The sequence below is a fragment of the Ischnura elegans genome, chromosome 5 (assembly GCF_921293095.1).
Source record: "Ischnura elegans chromosome 5, ioIscEleg1.1, whole genome shotgun sequence".
Classification (NCBI taxonomy): domain Eukaryota; kingdom Metazoa; phylum Arthropoda; class Insecta; order Odonata; family Coenagrionidae; genus Ischnura; species Ischnura elegans.
This window is the reverse complement of record NC_060250.1, coordinates 132,944,899-132,964,917: the sequence shown is the minus strand read 5'-3', so window position 1 is coordinate 132,964,917 and position 20,019 is coordinate 132,944,899. Positions and strand designations below refer to the sequence as shown.

At 39.5% G+C, this 20,019-nt stretch overlaps 1 protein-coding gene across 1 annotated transcript in view; it reads right to left on the bottom strand.

Annotated features, from left to right (window-relative positions):
• The window catches only part of LOC124159574 (aromatic-L-amino-acid decarboxylase), a 153,330-nt gene that overhangs the window by 108,156 nt on the left and 25,155 nt on the right, over positions 1-20,019 (bottom strand). The window contains exons 2-3 of the mRNA XM_046535471.1: positions 12,119-12,324; positions 1,810-1,923 (exon numbers count right to left, since the gene is read on the bottom strand). Of these exons, the coding sequence (XP_046391427.1) occupies positions 1,810-1,923; positions 12,119-12,322 (318 nt within the window). The 5' untranslated portion in view covers positions 12,323-12,324. The remainder of the gene's footprint in view (positions 1-1,809; positions 1,924-12,118; positions 12,325-20,019) is intronic.

The following is a 20,019-nucleotide window of genomic DNA, read 5'->3' as shown; positions in this document are numbered from 1 at the left end:
GCTCTCTGTTCAAATTTTTTATGTTAAAATTTTATGTTTGTTACTGCGTCACTATAAATTGGCAGAAATGCTGTATGTGAGCAACTTCTTAAATAAAAAAAAATAAAAAAAAATAAATCATAACGGCCCATCTCCTTGTGGTTAATTGAATTATCAGAGAAATTCATCCCCTCATTCCAGAATCCTTATTTGAATCATATTGGTAGTTTGAATCATAATTAATAGTAAGTATGGTACTGTTGCGTAGTTTTCCGCGGCATTGCCTAGATGGTGTTTCGATGCTTCTGGGTTTCACTGCATGGATTTTATTTGCGACGACAGTTTCTCCGGTATTCCAATCGGCTTCTTCAAGTTGAACCTGATGACTTCGGTTGGAATACTGGAGAAACTGTCGTCACAAAGAAAATCCACGCGGCGAAACCCAGAAGCATGGAGACATCTTAAGTATGGTACTATCGTATCCAATAATATGTAGGAAGCCACGAGCCCCACTTAACTGACGGGGCCGGGAGGTGAAAACTTGGACGGCACGGGACCAAGGGCCGACGAGGACGGACGCGACTCAGCCACCGAAGCTGGGGTGAAACTGCAGGAGCAGAAGGCATAAAGGATTTCATATTAGAGGATGGAATGAATGCACTGAGGAGACTCGCGCGCGTTGGGCCGTCGGAGTGTTTTCCTTCTGGCTCCGTGGCGAGGGTTATTTTATCTTTAGATTCATATTTGGACTCACTTATTATGCCTCACTAATACGTGGCTCCCCTGGCGACTAGCTCTATTCTGTATGCGGTAAATTCGGTGAAGTTCTGGGAGGGTTCGAATCCGAAGTAGTTGTAATTTATTCATTTTTTATGAGAGAAATTCTTGACATCAACATACTATATCTATATTTATATATTTATATACTATTACTAAAATGATGACTCTATATACGTTATAACATTCATTTTTGAACAGATTCATTCACGGAGTGAAAATAAGCAGAAATAAATTGGTAAATGAACTATTAATACTGCTTAATCCGACGACTAATAATAGTTATTCATTCCTGACCAAAGTAATGATCACCCATGACTTCAAACTTTTTATTCCAGCCCATCCGTGATTTTTCTGTGATACATTTTTTCGGGGTAGAATAGTGGAATTTCAACTTGCTCTATTAGTGTAACATATAGGGAAATATTAAAGCTAATACGGAAACAGCAGAGAAATAAATCAATGGGTCCTGATAATGTGTCCACAGATGCATTGAAACTAGGGGATGAAGCAATAGTTCCTTGCATTAGAAGACTTGGTTTCGTCACACTAAATAATGTCTAACTTCCATGAATTGAAGCTTGAATCTGTTGAACATATATTTTAAAGCTTGAAAAAGTTTTGCATTTTATGAGGAATGGGATAATGATAAGAATAATCATTAGCGCGAGGTGCTTTTTGAGTGGTTTCTGTCATAATTTAAAGCATCTCACCGAGGCAACTAATAATTCTCTCGAGGAAAATCTCAAAGACAGGAGCTCCAAGTAAACACTTCCTTCGGTCACAAAAATTTATCAAGCCTAACCCGGTTCAGTGCTGTAAACGTCCTTTCTTACATTCAAAGCATATCTCGCAAGAAGTGATACGAGACCGGAGAATGCAAAAATGGAGATAGAGTCTTCTTCTAAGAGGAATGCTGTGAGGGACATGAGTCGAGCCTCGTTCTTTCGTTCGTTCGCTCATTGAGGATTCGTTCGCGGATCCATTTGATCCGATCCGTAACCGGGGCCACCTGTTGTTGACCAGCTGTCACCTGTTGACTGTACGACTCACCCATGAGAATCCGATGCATCCGATGGCGTCCGATAGCATGTCGCCCAGGATGGAAGGGTAAGAGTTGCCAGAAGGAAAGTAGGCGTGGAAGCGAGGGTGCTGCCAGTGGGTCACCTGCGGAATAAAATGCAATCAATAACACCCTTCGCGTCCTCCTTCACAGCATCTCATCTTGGCGTAAATAAAGAGCTGACAACTCGAGAATAATGTCAACTGATTCCCTACAAATTGAAACGGGCAGGTGTCACTCGCTTCGCAATAGTAAGTTATGAGACCACCTTTCCCCAAAAAGTGGCGAGTAAGGTAGTGATGCCTATTAGATCCCCATAAACTAAGTGATTCAACACGAAGGTTGCTATGGTTAAGTAGGGTAAAGGCTGTCCTTGGATAAGGTAGGCCATTTAAATGATACATTAAATCTGAGAAGATCCCGTGACTTGACGAATGGAGGCCGACAACAATTATGCCTCTCATCACCCGGGGGAGAGGGCAGCAGCTCTTCTTCACATGTGCGATGGTGGAGACCATACTGTTCGGTACGGCGACACACATTCCACTACGGGCGTGGTAACATTTACTTTAACGGTTGTAGTACTGCGATGTGGAAGGCAAGGGGAAACCACCACATTATCATCCCGAGGAATCGCAGCAACTCCACTCAATTTATATAATAACATGGTGGAATTCTCTCGGGTAAAATATTCCGGAGGTAAACTAGTCCCCCATTCGGATCTCCGGGCGGGGACTACTCGAGAGGGTACATCGGTCAAAGGTGATAGAATGTTAGCAATTTGCGTGCCATGGACGTAATATTACGTCGTGCTAATCCTTATGAGGATTACCATGGACGTAATATTACGTCTTTCCATTTAATTGGCTTTGTATGCGTGAAGCCGTAATATTTCGCCCAGGGTACTTTTCTAGTTTACTGCTTACTGGTTCTGTTTTTTTTTCAAAAATCAACTGCTCGATGGAAAAAGAGTTCCCTTTATGTCTTGAGGACGAAAAGTCCTCTGTAGCTACCGGCATCCTCATCTTAGGCCACTAAGTGTGAAAATTCTTTGGTCCAATAGACCGTTCGTTGAGGGTGCATTTACCCTTTTTGTCATCCAGGATTTATAATGCTTTGCTTGGAACAATGCTTTTTTTTATGATTTCCATGCTTTAAATATTTTAGCTTATTAAAAAAATGTATTATGCATGTTATGGTGGTACATCATACGTTGCTACTTTTTATTTAAAAAAACATTAGGTTTTCATTGCTAAATTATATATTTAAAAATTAGCAATAAATGTTATTCAACTCATTCATAAAGAAGAGCAAAGTCCATTTTTAATGAAATGCACATCAATATAAATATATTTTTGATGATAATGTTTTAAAAAATGTACGAATATAGTAAAAATGCCTGGATTTTTCAGTAGGGCTTAAAATTTAGCAGCCGGCACTGTAAGTGTTAAGGGTAGGAACATGGAACGTGAAATTCCTTCGCACCTTCGGTGGCTTAGAGAACTTGAAGGTGTAGATGCGAAAAATGAGCCTCGATGTATTACGCATAAGCGAAATGGAATGAGCCGCTTCTTAACTTGATTAAGTACTTGCGCATTCCTGGAGATCGTCCTGATCAGTGTTCCTTCCCTCATCATTTGACTGAATTCTCTCGTGTGCATCTCTCGAACACGAACGAGTCTCCGTTACGTCTTTAAGTCATAATAGCGTAATTTCCTTCATCAAAGAAAACGAAAGGCATTGATTGCGATTCGTTACCCATCATTAGTGAATTCAATCGTGTCAGGCGAAACATGATGAAACAAAAAGGAAGACAATGGCAGGTTCCACAATTTAATTATTACTGCGACCGGTTTCAATACATGGTATCATCATCAGGCCTTTATTTGTAGTGCCATATTAGTGAATTCATAATATACAAATTATTTGGTTTTATAAATACCGGTTTAGACGAATGGCAATGGTCCATTTTTATCCTCGTTTGAAAAAGGCCAGATTGGCGCCCACGCGATGCCACTCCACGTGACGTCACAGGGACCTAGTTTCTATGCGAGTAGATAGGAGTTATACATCGTCTGAGATTACCAATGCATGCATGAGGCGCAGAGCCTAGGGAAACATCTCTTAACAATCACACTTTAAAGTTACCTAAGTTCGGAACGTTTCCTTCGTTTGATAGGGGAATAATAATCCTTATTTAAGCCAAGCGCTACCAGCTAGCAGGGTAATCAGCTACCCGCTAGCAGCCTGCGTCGTATCAGCGCTCATGGACACCTCACAGGGCGGCAGCGGGAACGAGAAATACGTCACAGAGAGAGATTTCCCGGCATTCATACTTACCCGTCGCGTTTTCGCGCGCTTGATTATTTTCACTTTTCATTTAATCGCGAAAAATAGATATCGTCATTTAAAAATCTAAATGCGTTAAATACGTACTCCAGGAGTAATAATCTTTCGATTCAGGCAATAAAAAAATAAAAGGAAACCACCATATTGCCTCGTTTCACGATTCTTCCGTTCTGTTTCCCAACGACTTTTTATGGTACCGTGAACGAGGAGCCTGTAGTTAATGTCTTGATGGCTGCCACATTATATTTGCAATTTTCCATGTTGTAAGACTTTGTGCAATATCCTTGTTCAAATTCCATCATATCATTCACCAAATAACCAGTCATTCCATCCCTCACTAGATTTAGAGATATTTTTGGGGAAATTTAAGGGTTATTTTATGTGAAAAATATGGGTTTGTCGAAAATAAATGATAGGTTGTCGTTAATGTACGCAAACGCGGTCGCTCAAATTGTGCCCGTTCGACACCTTGAGTAAAAAGAGGTCGTTGTTAGCGGATCGGGATCGAAACCAACGCCCTTAGATGAGCTCTGTTCCCGCTCTACCGACTGTTGAGCTGGCTACCAGGGTTTAAATTGGCCTCAGTGGCGCCCTTTTGCAATTAAAATTGAAATCTAGGGTCCAAAAATCCGTGTGGGAACGGCGAGGAGGTAATTTTGTATTGGCGTCTTACCGCTGAGAAGGTGAGTGCGACGGCGATGTTTCGCTTAAATCTTGTCTCGCGATGCGATCGCGGTAACCACGCTTGTTCCGTCACATTATGTATAATAAATATAAATTATTATAAATCCTTATACATATTTTTCATAAACTACAGGGTTAGTAGTTAATGAAAAATATGTAGTATCATTTAGTTACGTATAAAATCGTATCCGGCTCGATTTTGTGGAAGTTCTTTATATCCATGATAAAAAGAAGAACACAATGGTAATTTCCACACTTTTAATGTCACAACTCAGCCACCGACCATGGTTTCAACACGTAAGTGTCATTTTCAAGGTGAAAAATCCAGTACTCTCTTGGTATATATACCCAGGCCAAGGTAGGAGGTGGGGGCATATAGAATTAGGTGCGGGGGAGTGGGAGGGGAGACGGTTTTGGTGAACAAGTGAGTGAAGGACGAAAACATACATCGAGTGGATCGGAGTTAAGGTCAGGGTTTTGACGTCATGGGGATGCATTTTTCCTCTCTCTCTCTCTCTCTCCTTTGTTAAAATGCATCCCCATGACGCCAAAACCCTGACCTTAACTCCGATCCACCTGATGTATGTTTTCGTCCTTCACTCACTTGTTCACCAAAACCGTCTCCCCTCCCACTCCCCCACACCTAATTCCATATGCCCCCACCTCCTACCTTGGCCTGGGTATATATACCAAGAGAGTCCTGGATTTTTCACCTTGAAAATGATACTTACGTGTTGAAACCATGGTCGGTTGCTGAGTTGACATTAAAAGTGTGGAAATTACCATTGTGTTCTTCTTTTTATCATGGATCATTTAGTTAGTTGTATCATTTTTCGACGACATTATATATGTATCTGCACCACATGAAAGTTGTTAAACAAAATGAGGTATTTTTTGCTGAGCTCACTGATTCATCATGTATGCGTAAAAAACATGTTTTGCCATTTGATTTTTATGGACACTGAATTACTGTATTTTATATATTTTGGGGTCCGTTTACTATTTTGAATGAATTTAAGAGTTTTTGAATACATTTGTCTTGTTTATTTTCAATTAAAGAAATTATTTTTTTAAATTTTGATGGCAGTGAATAAGTTTATAACAAAAGGGAATCACAAAAGTCAGTCCGTGACATTTCTGGTCAGTCCGTGACGATGCTTTTCGGGAGGAATTACTCCTCTGTAAAATCAGTTATTGCAATTGGCTTTGCACCATTATGAAATTTACATTTCGAGTTCTGAGATGTACCTTACTAAAACTCTGAATCACTTTTTGTTTCAGAGCAAAACTTAAAGGTTTTACTCTGAGCGGAAAGTAAGTTTCAATTTTGTCAGTCCGTGACAGTGAATTTTAAGTCACGTAAGTCCTGTATATTTCAAGACACAGAAGTGAATCCACCCAAGGCGAATGTCTCACAATTGTGTAGCAATTTGGAAGTTGAAAAAGTTTAGTATGTCAGTCCATTCGCGCTAGGTGTGTTATTAAAAGTTCAGAAACACAATGTGACGGTCAGTCTGTGATGCGTGGAATCGCCCTATAGGTGATGCATGACAACGCAATGGGAACCTTTCTTCGGTCGCGTCTCCGCTGCGCCTTTTGATTAGACAACACTTCGCACGGGAAGTGGGACGAATACAAAGACGGCTGCTTCGAGCTAGTTGTCCCTCCATCCGCTTTAGTTCGTGCTGGCGCCACTATGCAGGTTTCAAATCTTAGCACCCAGTCGCTGGCACAGTTCGAGCTCACCATATTTTACAGGCAACACTCAGACACGTCGCGACGTTACATTTTTAAAAGTGATTAAAATTTTGACAAAAATTTAATACTTTACATTTTATTTTAACCTGGTAATCTCATGGAATTTTATACAAGGAGCAGGTACATTTTGTTCTTAAAAAATATATATCTCAATATTTTTAAATTTGAAACTAAAATATTGCTAGTATCCTGTAACATTTGTGATGCTTTCTCGCAACACTGGTATTTATTTAAATAAAAAAAACACATAGGATGGGATGAGGAGTTGGGCACGTTAATCCAGGCCCCCGGAGATTCGCCACTCCGGTCCACGGCCTCAGCAGGGGTAAGGGGTGGGCCTCCGATGATAAGAAGGATGGGACAGGATGAGTGGGATCGACGTTATTGAGGCGACGCCAGCAGCCCTTAGCGAAACACAATTTGCTGTTCAAAAGAAAGATTATTCCATTGAAAAGAATTATCCAGAGATTTTTCTCTAGTTATCTGTGAGAGGTGCAATCAGCCTTCGATTATTCTGAGGTCAGAGGAAGCGTTGCCAAGGTGAAGACACCAGCAGTAAATTCCCAACAGCGCCACCCTGGAAAGTGAGCATTCAATTCTTGCCAACAAGAAAATTCCATTTTAAAATCTTTTTAAGGAGTTACGATTGAATCGCTCCATTAAAAATAGGTAGGTTCACATGTGCAATGGATAACGACGATGCTAAAGTACCCATTGCTCAGCCAAATATGACTGCATACATGGGCAGAACTCAAGGCGAAGAAACAGAGGCCATAAAAGCAAAGCACTCAGGGAAGCAAAGTGGGGAAGCGATGACGTCAATCACTGAATTCAATCATCAAATAATGGCATTGGAGTTTCATTTCCACTGGGCTTACAAAGCGACAGCACTGGTCACATCCGCATTTCCCCGCATTCAATGACCGAAGGCGGGATTGGCCGAAATAAAGTCCACTAAACCATGCAAAAGTAGGGTGGTCCTTATTTTTAAAGTTTTCGAATTTATTTTGGGGCACCTCCCAGTTTTGTTGTCCATTTGGTGAGAAAATATATCGTGAAAATTTTTTTTGCAATCGAATACCAGGAAAACGTGCCGCATCGCACTTAAAGTTTAGAAATTTTGGTATTTTTGGGTGTTTTTCGGACATAAGTGTAGATAATGTCACTCTCGGATTATTCTATCACTTTTTTGTCTTTTACAACGATTTTTTAGACATTGGCGGAGATTCACCTCAAATTTCTTTCATTTCTGCCAATTGGTTCCAGAGATACCGCACCGAGAGTGAGCGCGCGCCACCCAAGTCAGACACTTTGGGTGGCACGCGGATAGCATATTCTCAATATTTGTTGATCATTCTCACTCGTCGTAAAAGCATAAAAATCTTTCAGGTAAACTTTAAACTTCGTCAATATAACCTTGAATGTTATATTTATCACTATCACTGTTAATTACCAAAACGGGCTTAGTATCAGTGGTTTATTGTCAATATCTAAATCTTATATCTAAATTCAATCCGAATGTTCGCAAAATTTTTAACTCTGGGGCCCAAGCGGTGGTGATTAATTATGTCTGATTTTGAGAAATTTCTGATGTGATGCATTGCAACAGCACTGTGAAAAGGGCTGCTAATATCACTCTTAAAAAACTTCGTTTTTCGTTTTTTCTTCGTGTTATTGTATCACTGGCGACGGAGCGGAGCCGAGACATCGGCGAATGGCAGTGAACGCCATAAACAGTACGATAGTGAGCAATCGATACTTACCAGCAATAAAATCATTTTAAGAATCTTTACAAGGAGTCACGATTATATAACGAAATTACAAATAGTCAGTACGCAGGTGAAACTAATAACCACGATACCACAGGATACATATGCTAAGCTTGAGCTATTACCTAACATCATTCTTGAAATTATAGGTAAATAAATATGATTACAGAGGTACCTAGTGAAATCATTAGATCGATCGATATTCTGAGGCGGAATATTTGAGAAGAGTAATGTAGAGTTTTTTTTAAGCATTTAAGGAACGGGAAGCCACGCCTTTAGAAGCGTTTAGGCGGAAAACACCCGAACACGAACTTTATTTATAATCAATACTCTTCGAAAGCGTCAATAGATTACTAATATTATTTAAGCAAATATTTATCACGTAGAATACGCTGGGCATACTATGATTTAAATAAATTGGTAGCTGATTAAACAACTACTGGTAGTCAACATCTTATGCATTTATTCTTAAAAGTGATTTATTTTTAAGTGTAAATTTAAAGTGATAAATTTTAAAAGTGATAATTTAATATGCACCATAGTTTTTCTTTCTCTTTACTTCAATGTTTAAAGTTGATTAGTGTGTTGGAGAGAAGATCTTTGACAGCTAAAAGTAAATTTTGCGTTAAATACAAAATGACAACATTTTGGTCCATTCTAACATCTTAATCAGGGCTTCAAAGGGTCCTCATGGATTGTTCTTTAAAGTTTCCATGTCTGATGCTCCAAAAGATATTAATTGTTTAAGACCTGAAATTATCATACGAAAATAATTTGTTAAAATTAAATTATTTTCGCTGAAAAACATTGTTCTCACATTCGGAAATGATTAGCAAACTTTTCTTTACACAAGTTCGAGCACCTATGGAGTCATCACGAGTGGTACATTTCACAACGCATGTAGACCTCGGATGAAGCTTGGAAATGAGTCTCATTGAAAGTAGTTTGGGAAGAACACAGCGCACTATTTTTTATTTAATATGACGGCATGGTTTGCTGAAATTCTTTGACAATTGACCCCAATCTAATCTCAGTTTCTTTGTATGTTCACTTTTTATTGAATCTCGGAGCAATTTTCTCTATTCTTTAAAACTTGTCTCAATTTCACGGTGTTTTTTCAAGCAAATGTTTCGATCATTGCTAATGTGATTTGTAATATTGTTAAGTATATTTTTATTCAGCGCACTGTTCTCTCTAAGGCTCTCTAAGGCAATGGCTTTTCCTGAAACGGCCTCGTGACTTTGACAGGTCAGCAGCCGTATGTCCCTTGTTATTCTTGTTGTTTTGAGCACTAAAATCTCTTGTTCCACTATGCTTTGCTTCCACTGAAAGGAAAACTTGGGAATCAAGTCATTACAGCTGATTGTTACTCCAAAACTACAATTTAACATTAACTTGGCGAGTAGTGTTTTGTTATCAATGTAAATAGATATGTAGGCGTAGGCTTTAGTTTATCACATAGTCTATTTATTACATAGAGCCTATAGATCTTTTAACCACCATGTGGAGAGGTTGGTACGGCCAAGACTTTGATCTATAACCCTGTTGTAAGCATTTCAAGTATGAAAACATAAGGCCTTCGCAGGAAAAATTTAATTTTTGTAATATTGTAGATTCCGTTTAATGGGTCCACCGGTTACTTAGGGCAGCCGCTTAATTGGGGCAGATCTTGAAGAACAGAACCCAATAGAGGAATATTCCAGAGTATTCTCCGCTTTATTGGTCCATGAGTCGGCGACATAGACTCAATACTCGCTACGAAATTAATTTTTTTTGTTTTCAGAGTACTATTTTTTTTATTTTCCTCCTTTAATTCACTCTTATTTTTCACAAATGTTTCTATTCTTGCCCTATTATGAAAGCTCTTGTTGTTATACAATTCGCAAGAGGATAAGACTTTTCTTTAATAAGACTTGGCATATATATTAATTAACATAACGAGACATTAAGGCATTCATTCAGCGTCGCCCGAGGCTGTGAGAAATATTTTTAACAAAAATGTTATAATTATTTAAAATGATAATAAATTAACTAAACACGCTGATTTATTAATTAAATTAATAGTTTAATAAACTTATGTTGCACTATAAACATTCTTTAGTCTTCTTTCTATCATTTCAACGTTTATTTATGCCCATATACAAGAGAGTTCGCCTAATTGGGGCAGCCGCTTCATTGAGGCAAAGTGCACAAGTCCCGATATGTCCCAATTAACAGGAATCTACTGTATTAAAAGCTATTTTGACCTTTAAATTAATTTCCTTCATGAAATGGTCGGTAGATCAATATGATTAGGTCATGAAATTAAAGTTTTGGTTTATTCTAAGGCGGAATATTCGAGGAAAGTTAAATATAGGTTATTAAAGTATTTAAGGAAAGGAAAACGTCGAATTTGGGACAATTTAAAGCGGAATATATTCGGAAATTTATATAATACTAGGCCTTTCATTTGGGAAGAAAACTACTATATAATTAGCAAAAATTGTGTCAACATTATTTCGCATATTTAATTCGCATAGGCTATTTTATTTGAGATGACTGTTAATTTGCCTATAATACGTAAGCTGCGCTTTGATGGTGAGGCACTACGCGTGAGTGGATTTGGAATGGAATATATTAATAACGATTAAAGAAGCAAAAAATAAATTATCAGCATAATAGCCCAGGCGAAGAGAGCATTCCACCAGAAGAGAGACCTACTCACAGCGGGAAATAAAACATGCAGGAAGGAAACAGTTTATCACAACTAACATCTACAGTATGCCTCTCTACGGAAGTAAGACATGGACAATGACAGCAGAGGAGGTATCTAGGTCGGAAGCTTCTTAAAAATGATGCTAAATGCGTGATGAATGATGAAAATGAAATGGATTTCCCGGGTAAATAATGGCGAAGTACTGAGAAAAGTAGGTGAGAAGAGAATAGGTTAGTTTCCTTCATCAAAGAAAACGAAAGGCATTGGTTGTGATTCGTTACCCACCATTAGTGTATTCATAATATACAAATTATTTGGTTTTAGAAATACCGGTTTAGACGAATGGCAATTGTCAATTTTAACCGCATTTGAAAAAGTCCAGATTGGGCCCCATGCGATGCCACTCCACGTGACGTCACAGGGACCTAGTTTCTATACGAGTAGATAGGAGTTTTATATCGCCTGAGATTACTAATGCATGCATGTAGCACAGAGCTCAGGGAAACATGCCTTAATAATCACCTATTAAAACTGCCTAAGATCGGAAAGTTTCCTTCGTTTGATAAGGTAATTATAATACTTATTTAAGCCAAGCGCTACCTGCTGGTGGGGTACTCTGCTACCTGGTATCATCCTGCGTCGTATAAGGGCTCAAAGCCTCGCCCCAAGGTTAACTCACTTGCGGCAGCGGGAACCAGAACGACGTCACATGGGGTTTTCGTTATTAAAAAATCTAAAAGCGTGAAAGACGTACTCCAGGAGTAATAATCTTTCGATTTAGGCAATAAAAAATAATAGGAAACCACCCTATTCTCTTGAAAACCTTGATCGGAACAGCCTGAGCGGCCATATCTTGAGACACGATGGCCTTATGAAGACTGCCGCCGAGGGACAAGTAGATGGCAAGGGCCACGTAGGAAACATACGTAACAAGTACATAAGGATTTGAAGGAGAAGACGTGTGAAAGGAATGGCTGGTAGGAGATAGGATCGCAGAGGCCCGTGTTAGGATTGCTAAGGACCAGTGATGGCAATCTCACTCACCCCCGGCATGATCTTCGTCTCCACATCGTGCATGATGTCTGTCCAGGTCTCCGGCTTCTCAGGGGCCTCGGTGGGCAGCAGGGGTCGCAGGTAGCCAGGCTCCACGGAGGGCGTGACCCGTCGCTTCGTCCCTAGGCTCTGCATGTACTCGCAGATGTAGTCCACCATCTCCTTGCCCGCTGACCGGAAACCCTCCGCGTCCATTGCTGTTCGTTGGGGATTATTTTCATCATAAATTCGTTAAAACTACTCTCATACTACATTCATTATTTATCCGATCCGTCTCTGCAGAAAATAGCAACAGGAGGACAAATTTGAAAGGCAATTACATCATAGTATATAGATTTATATATATCATAATTATTTTTAGATTATTTGGTTTTCAATATGCATTAATTACAATCGTTTTTAGGTCAGATTTTCTGTCTTTTAGTTTTGAAGTTATTTACAGCACAACAAGTATTATTTCATAGGGTATGCCTTTCCATAATTTTATTGCAAAATTTAGGTTTGACAGAAAGTATGTCATGGTCATGCATTTTGAACTTTTGAATCACCTTCTTCCTCTTTCTTACATATCAAACTCCTGCTACTCATTAACTCTCCTTGTAAGATATGAGCTTTTTTACATGATAAAATTTTGTCGATGAAAACAGATATCTGATAGATTATTTGTGCTCTGCTTATCAAATGCGACTTGGCGTGATGAGGCGTAAGGGATACGATCCGTCAACGCATTTGCTCTGAGAAATATGATACCCAGGGCAGGCGAGGGGGGGGGGGCAGAGGGCGGGGCAGGGGGGGTAGATTTCATGGGGCGGCAAAATTTGAAAAGTTTGTAAAAAAATTATTTAATTTTCGAAATAAATTATTTTATAGTAAATGTTCATTTAAAAATTATTAAACTATCATATAAATAAAAATTTTCACTAAAATAATACTTTCAAACATACTGTTCGTAATTTTTACTATTGCATTTCAAAGGAATAGTTACCGGGTGTCTTGCTTCAGCAGACAGGTTTTCGGGGTTACTACCGCGTAGATTCATCTCTGCAGACTGTAGATTCACGTCTGCAGAGATGAATCTACGCGGTAGTAACCCCGAAAACCTGTCTGCTGAATCCTCACCACTCCGCTAAAACCTACACAAGGATACCGGGTATCTTGCATTTCAGTGATTGGGGGAGTGAGGGGAGAGGGACTGTTCCCCCTACCCCCCCGACAGAATCCTTGTTCCAGACTAGACCTAGGGCTTTCGGACCCTAGTGGCTTAGCATTTTCAAAGAGGAATGAAATACACTGTAAGAGCTTTGTGAACGTGAAAAGTTGGCAGCTGTTTTTAAAGTCCCAACCTGTGTACTGGATGACACAGGCGTATTTTATCGACTTGTATAAGTTGTAGTTGTATTACGTGATTGACTAATAAACAATAAAAATCATATTAAGAGGTGACTCAATCGCGAATGAAGTTAATAAACTTGAGTAACTTTAGAAAACGAAAAAAACTGGCTGAATTTTTTTCTCATATTTATGACTTTTAACTATCTGAATCCTGAAGAACAATATAGTTGTTTGCAAGTGTTAGAATTAATTAATTATAAAAATAAATGATTATCAAAGAAATTGCGTCACTTTTTTATGACTATGAAATCATTATTGAGCTTTAGTGAGAAAATGGTCGTAGAAATGTTATAGAAATAAAATGATTGATTTGATTGCTTGTGCTTGGAGGAACACAAGATTTGCATGCCTTACCACTGTATTTTTCTTTTCGGTTTTGGCTTTTAAATGGCACAGGAAATAATTTTATTAGAAGTTGAAATAGACAGATTATCAATTCTCTAAATTATTAAACAGAAAAAAAGAGCAGGTGCGACACGAAAATTCTGTGGAGCTCAAGTATAGATATTTTCAGGCATTTTAAAGCATACAAAAATAAATGAATTAATTAATTGTACTGTGAAAATTTTGAAAAATTACATTTTTTAAAAATATATATTTATTATATAAGATTCAATTAAAATGATCAATGAAAACATGAATATAATATTTCATCTACGTAGTGCGTGCGAAGTGCAAGAAAGGCGGGAGGACTATGAAGGGTTGAAAGATGGGATAGCAAGCGATGGGAATGATTTTTTATTCGCGCTGTTTGATGTAAAACGACGTCCAATTGTTTTATGCCGTTATATAATATCAGGAAAAAATGTGAAGGCCACATTCACCGATTGTAATTTATTGTCAATGTGATAGTTAAAAAAAAATAAATTAGACTTGTGTCTGACCATTTTTCAATCCGTCGCATACTAAACAAGCATTTCATTTCAAGAATCGACGAATTTAAGCCTTTCGCTGTTGAATTCATGACATCACGAATCCATGGCGAGCGGGACACCGCTTCGCAAGTACCTACTCCTCGAGTATTCTTCTCGCGCGGTTCGTAATTGGTTACACAACTATGTGCGTATTATTCTCTGCTTCAATGAAATAAAAGTTTTCGCCTTTAAAATGAGAAAAAGAGCGTGAACGCTGACGTCAATGGCGAATGAATTTTTATGAATTGGCGGCGTCACCAATTCACGAAAAGTGGCCAGTAACTTTTCGTACTTTCTATTATAATTTAAATAAACTATTTCGGCGCTCAGTAGAAGCTTCATTCTCTCAAAGCTTCCCTAAGTCAGTCTTCAAACAAGCATGAGCATACTCTTGCGCAAGAAGTTGTAAGTACGTCTATTTTGAAGTTTTTTTGAACAAATTCTGAGATCGATGTCCAATCTTGTGGAGTGGGTTGTGGGGGCGCTGTTTGATGGAATCTTTTCTTTTCCTCATTTCCCCGTCCTCTCCATCCGTCTAAGGGGACTCTCTTCCCAATCCTTCCCACAATGCACCTCATTACCTCGATCCATCCGGGAAGAAGGCGCACTAGTAGATTTGCTGTCGCCTCCACGCACTCCACTCCACGCCACTCCTCGCCACTCCATTCCACGCCACTCCATCGATTCACACGCACGCAGACTCTCAACTTACCGTTCCTTTCCGCGCTGTGAATGAAATCGCTGACTCGGGATAATTACACGGGCGCTTCCTCCGTTAGTTCCAAGACGCGCCACACGCTGGCGTTGACGCATCTCGTCATCGAATCAGGCGCCGCCGTTCCCAAACCCAATGCCATAGTTACGCACGTAGTATGGAAGTATGTATTGCATTTCACTTTAATGTTTGATGGAATTGCTTCGTCATGAAAGAAATGTTCCCTATCCTAAATTCGCAGCTGATTATCATTAAGATAGCGACGTCATTAACAATTCCCGATAAATTCATACGTTACTCTGTTAAACCACTCAATTATGGAAAATAAAAGTCTTATGCTTGTTGAGGTTCACTTTATGGACATGACTCCTTCGGGTTTCGTAACACAATTACATCTTCAGGTCACTGATCACTATTACATCTGTATTGTCGAATCGAGTGGCATAGTCAACTCGATAGTCGAGTGCAGAGGAAAGGAATTGGTGCCATTGACACATGGCTGGCAAGTATTCGTAATTGCTTTCATCTCCGTGCCACTGAAAGCAAATTACCGCTTCAACGGTGGCCTCCAATTGGCAAAAATCGACAACTGCCTGAAACTTTCTAGTGAAAAATACAGTGATAATGTGTGCCACAAATTCTTCGCTGTTCTCCTCTGCACGTAGGTACGCCAGAGAATAACACGAAGGATGGGAGGCACAGCGGTTGGGTGGGAATCATGACAGAAGGAAAAATTGGTGGAGAAGTCCCCAAAGGAAGAGAAATGGACCAGAGAGAGATACGGAGAGGAGGAGCGTTAGGGAGGCACCCAATGGAATATTGAGGGCTGCATAAAGGTGCGTTTACACTGTATATCATGTTATATAAAACAAGTTTCACACAACATGTTTTACAAAAAAGTTACAAATCCGTGTAACATGATGCATGTAACAATGTGCTATAAAACAAAGCATCATGTTATAAATACAACAAGTTTTTGGTTTCACACACGAAGCGGGAAAACAAAAACTTGTCGCAGAACAAGATATTTTGTTTTATAACACAAACTTACATGTATAATGTTACACGGATTTGTAACTTTCTCGTAAAACATGTTATATATAACTTGTTTAATATAACATGATACGCTGTGTATACGCAACTTTACGCATACCAATGTTAGGATTGCAATACTATGTATAGGTGTGTGTGTGCAATGTGTAACGCTTTCATTTTCTATCGCGGAAAGGTTTCACAAAGTAAAGCCAGAAGTCATAAGGAAGGATAGGGAGGAATTTGAACGGAATCAAATACGATTGGCCAAAAACGATAAATGTATTTAGATAAAAATCATCGGTGTGAAGGGCTTTCGATTGCAGAAAATTTACGCACGAGGTTCGCAATGGATCGCACCAACGGTTTCAATACGCTTTGTCACATCTTCAGGTATTACCTGGTTAAAATACAAAATGTATATTTGATATTGGCGTTTAATAATACTCAAACGTACTCATGATGTTGAAGGGTTAGTATCAAAATTAAAGGGAGAATTAAATATTGAATTAGTAATTCACTTTCTATAAGAAATTATTTACATGCAATGAATTTGTTCTCCTTAATGTAAAAAAATCTATTTAAATCGGTGGTGCGATTGAATTATTTGTGGGAAATGGCCTCTTGCTATTAATTCACCGCTTCTTCTATCTTCATTTCTTTTCCGAAGTTGGCAGTCATGATGGCTATCTGTCGTCATTGGGCTAACAATTCTAAGCGTGTGCAGCGGAACCGCAATATTAAATTGTCCTGCCAGGACGTGCGACATCCCCCCCTCCTTCTCCTATCCCAAATCTCCCCTCGTCGAATGAGCTGTAAAATTAAACAACTTTTTCCTGTCATAATACGACCTTGGGATGATAATTTTCTATCTCATACCGTTTCATGCCTTTGTTCATTTCTTCCTATTCGTCTTAGAACATCTCCATTGGTGGGACTTGAGAATCGATTGATTCTAAGTTATTCGCTTGCTTGAATTTTACGATATTTAGAACACTTCCACTTTCGTTAAGACATCAAACAACCATGTATACATGCAAACTTATCGGCATTTCCGCGGGCTCATTTCGTTGTATCCCACCAACGTATCGCAAGCATCTTTTTGTTCAGACAAATTTATTCTTTCCCAGAGAGTACTACACGCAATAAATTCCCCGAGAAAGAATTACCTACTTCATATTTAACACTGTATTCGTTATTTGATTGTTGCATCAATATCTTTGTACAGGTCGTAAGTAGAAAATATGTGAACAATGCCAACACAATTATTTGTATTTAATAATAGAATCGCGCAAACAGCGACGCAAGTGCAGGAGATAGAGGCAGATAGGGGTGGGCGTACCCAGCGAGGGGCAGGGGGGGCAGCTGCCCCCTTCCCCCCCCCCCTAGAAGCAAAAATCGCAAATGTATTTAAGCAAAAATTGAAACGAAATCATTCAAAACACTTTCTGTAAACACAAGATAAAAGAATATGCACAAGTATAAGATATGTAACTAAAATAAAACTATTTTTTTCAAGGAAATAATCTCATAAACCAATGTCACAACTTGATTTGCCTCCCCTTCTAGACCATGGCTTGCCCCCCCCCCCTAGTTGTGATCCTGGGTACGCCCTTTGGCGGGGGGTGGAATGCGAAGACCGCTTGGAACGCGCCAAAGCCCTCCCCCGCGAAAGGGGGATGAAATGCTCGAGGTCTTCATTTGGTGTGAAGGAGGGGCCGTCTGGCCTTCGGTGCGTTATTGCGCCGTCCTCAGAAATAGGGCGAATTTCTCCTCGCCCTCGCTGCGGCTGCTGCTTTAATATCTCTGTCCCTCCATTGTGGGGGGGAAGGGGGGAATTCCTCCCCACAAATAAAGGCCTGGGTATTCCCTCCATCCAAGCCTCTTCGCATTTGCGATCCCCCACCCGTGTGGGCGGGTTGGGTTTGCGGTGTTGATTCCGCACCCCATGGGCCTGGGTTCAAATCCAGGCGTGGCGGATATTTTCCAAAAAGTTGGCCGAACTCAGCTGTTGTGTTTGGTGGAGGGCTCTTCAGGTTCAACACTCCTTCCGTCGGATGGTACGTTAAGCCGTGGCCCCCTTGGCGCCTTTCGTTAAGAGCACGATAATGCCGACACCGGGTTTTTCTCCATTCGTCTTCTCCTAAGGCGCAAATGATATCAGCTGTCGCGCACCTCCTCCAAATACCATACTATGCTATGAACTCCGCCTCTCTAAGAATCTTGCCTTTGGCCCACTCATGCATTATGGCTACAGTCCTCAAACCCGTGTATCCATTTGAAAACGAGAAAAATTAGTAAGAATTTGGTATGGAAAATACATGTGAACATTTTTAATGAATAGGAAAGACGTAAAAAACGAAATATAGGAACCAACATAAAAAGACACTTAAATCAATAGAAGTTTGAAAGAAAAGGAAATCGGTGACGTAAAAGGAGGCATTGGAGGTGTGATGCTGAAAAGAAAACGGTTTGGAGATTGGCTTCATTCTCATCTGCAAACTTCTGCAATACATCGGACATGCCTTTCTTTTAAGCTTAAACTTTGGAAAATATCCTAAATTAGTTGTTTTTGCAAAGGAGGATGTGGTTGTGGAAAGCGCCCTTTCCTTTTTCCCAATTGATTACATTGAAACGATTTAATATTTCTGGTAATTTCAAAAGTCTCCTGTCTAGCTTCCTCAGCAATCGAACCCAAAGGGTATTTCTTTCTGGTTTATCTTCTCCTTGGTATCCTCTGACATCTGGGGTTCCTCAGGGGAGTGTCCTTGGTCCTTACCTCTTTATTTTGTATATTGACGATCTTGCCTCTCTGCTACCTTCTTCCCAAGCTCAAAGTCTCCTTTATGCTGATGACTGTAAACTGTTGAAGGAAATTCAAAAACCTTCCGATTGCTATGACCTACAATATGCTTTACGTCAGACATCGAATTGGTGTAATGTCTGGAAACTTAAATTAAACGCAGATAAATGTAGTGTGATGCCTATTTCCCTAAAGAAGATCACACATCAATTTGACTACACTATTTTTAATCACTCTGTGAAACGTATGTCAACATCTAAGGACCTACGCATTATCACTGACGGTAAATTAAATTTTTCTCCTCACATACAATCCATCAAGTGTAAAGCAATGTCCCTCTTAGGCCTACAGTACCGTTTCACTGAAATTAAGGACCCCCAAGCACCTCGAACCTTTTTTTCCTCTATCATTATTCCAATTCTTACCTACTCTTGTCCCATATGGTGTATCTGTTCACAAACCAGCCTCTCATCTCTGGACTGTGTCAGCAATTACTTTGCCAAAATGGTAAAAAATAGATTACCGCATTTACGCAACATGCCCACTAATGCTATTCTCTCCTCCCTCTTCATCCCTAATCTCACTACCCATGGACTCACAGGTGATTTAAAACTTATTTATAAGATTCTCAATTCCACCATCGACTGACCCGCATTGCTCTCTTTTATCAATTTTAAAGTTCCACCCCGCCCTACCCGTTCTCATCCCTTAATCCACATGCCCATTCCTAGACTTTCACTTACTAAACGTTCAGTTTTCTACCGCATTACTTCTGTGTTGAAATCTCTCCCTCCACACATCGACCACTTTGCACTTCCATTGAAATCCTTCATAAGCCTTTCCCTATCCTATCTGTCACCGAAGTAGTCTGTACCTGCAGTTTCTTGTTGTCCTTTTGTTTTTGTAAATGTAATTATTATCTGTGTGTGGTTCTCTTTCTTTAAAATAAAATAAAAATAAAATTTCATTTTCGGCGCTAAAAGTTCTCATTTTGTCGTAAAAAAGTTAATAAAATGAAGAAAATTACTCGTTCAAT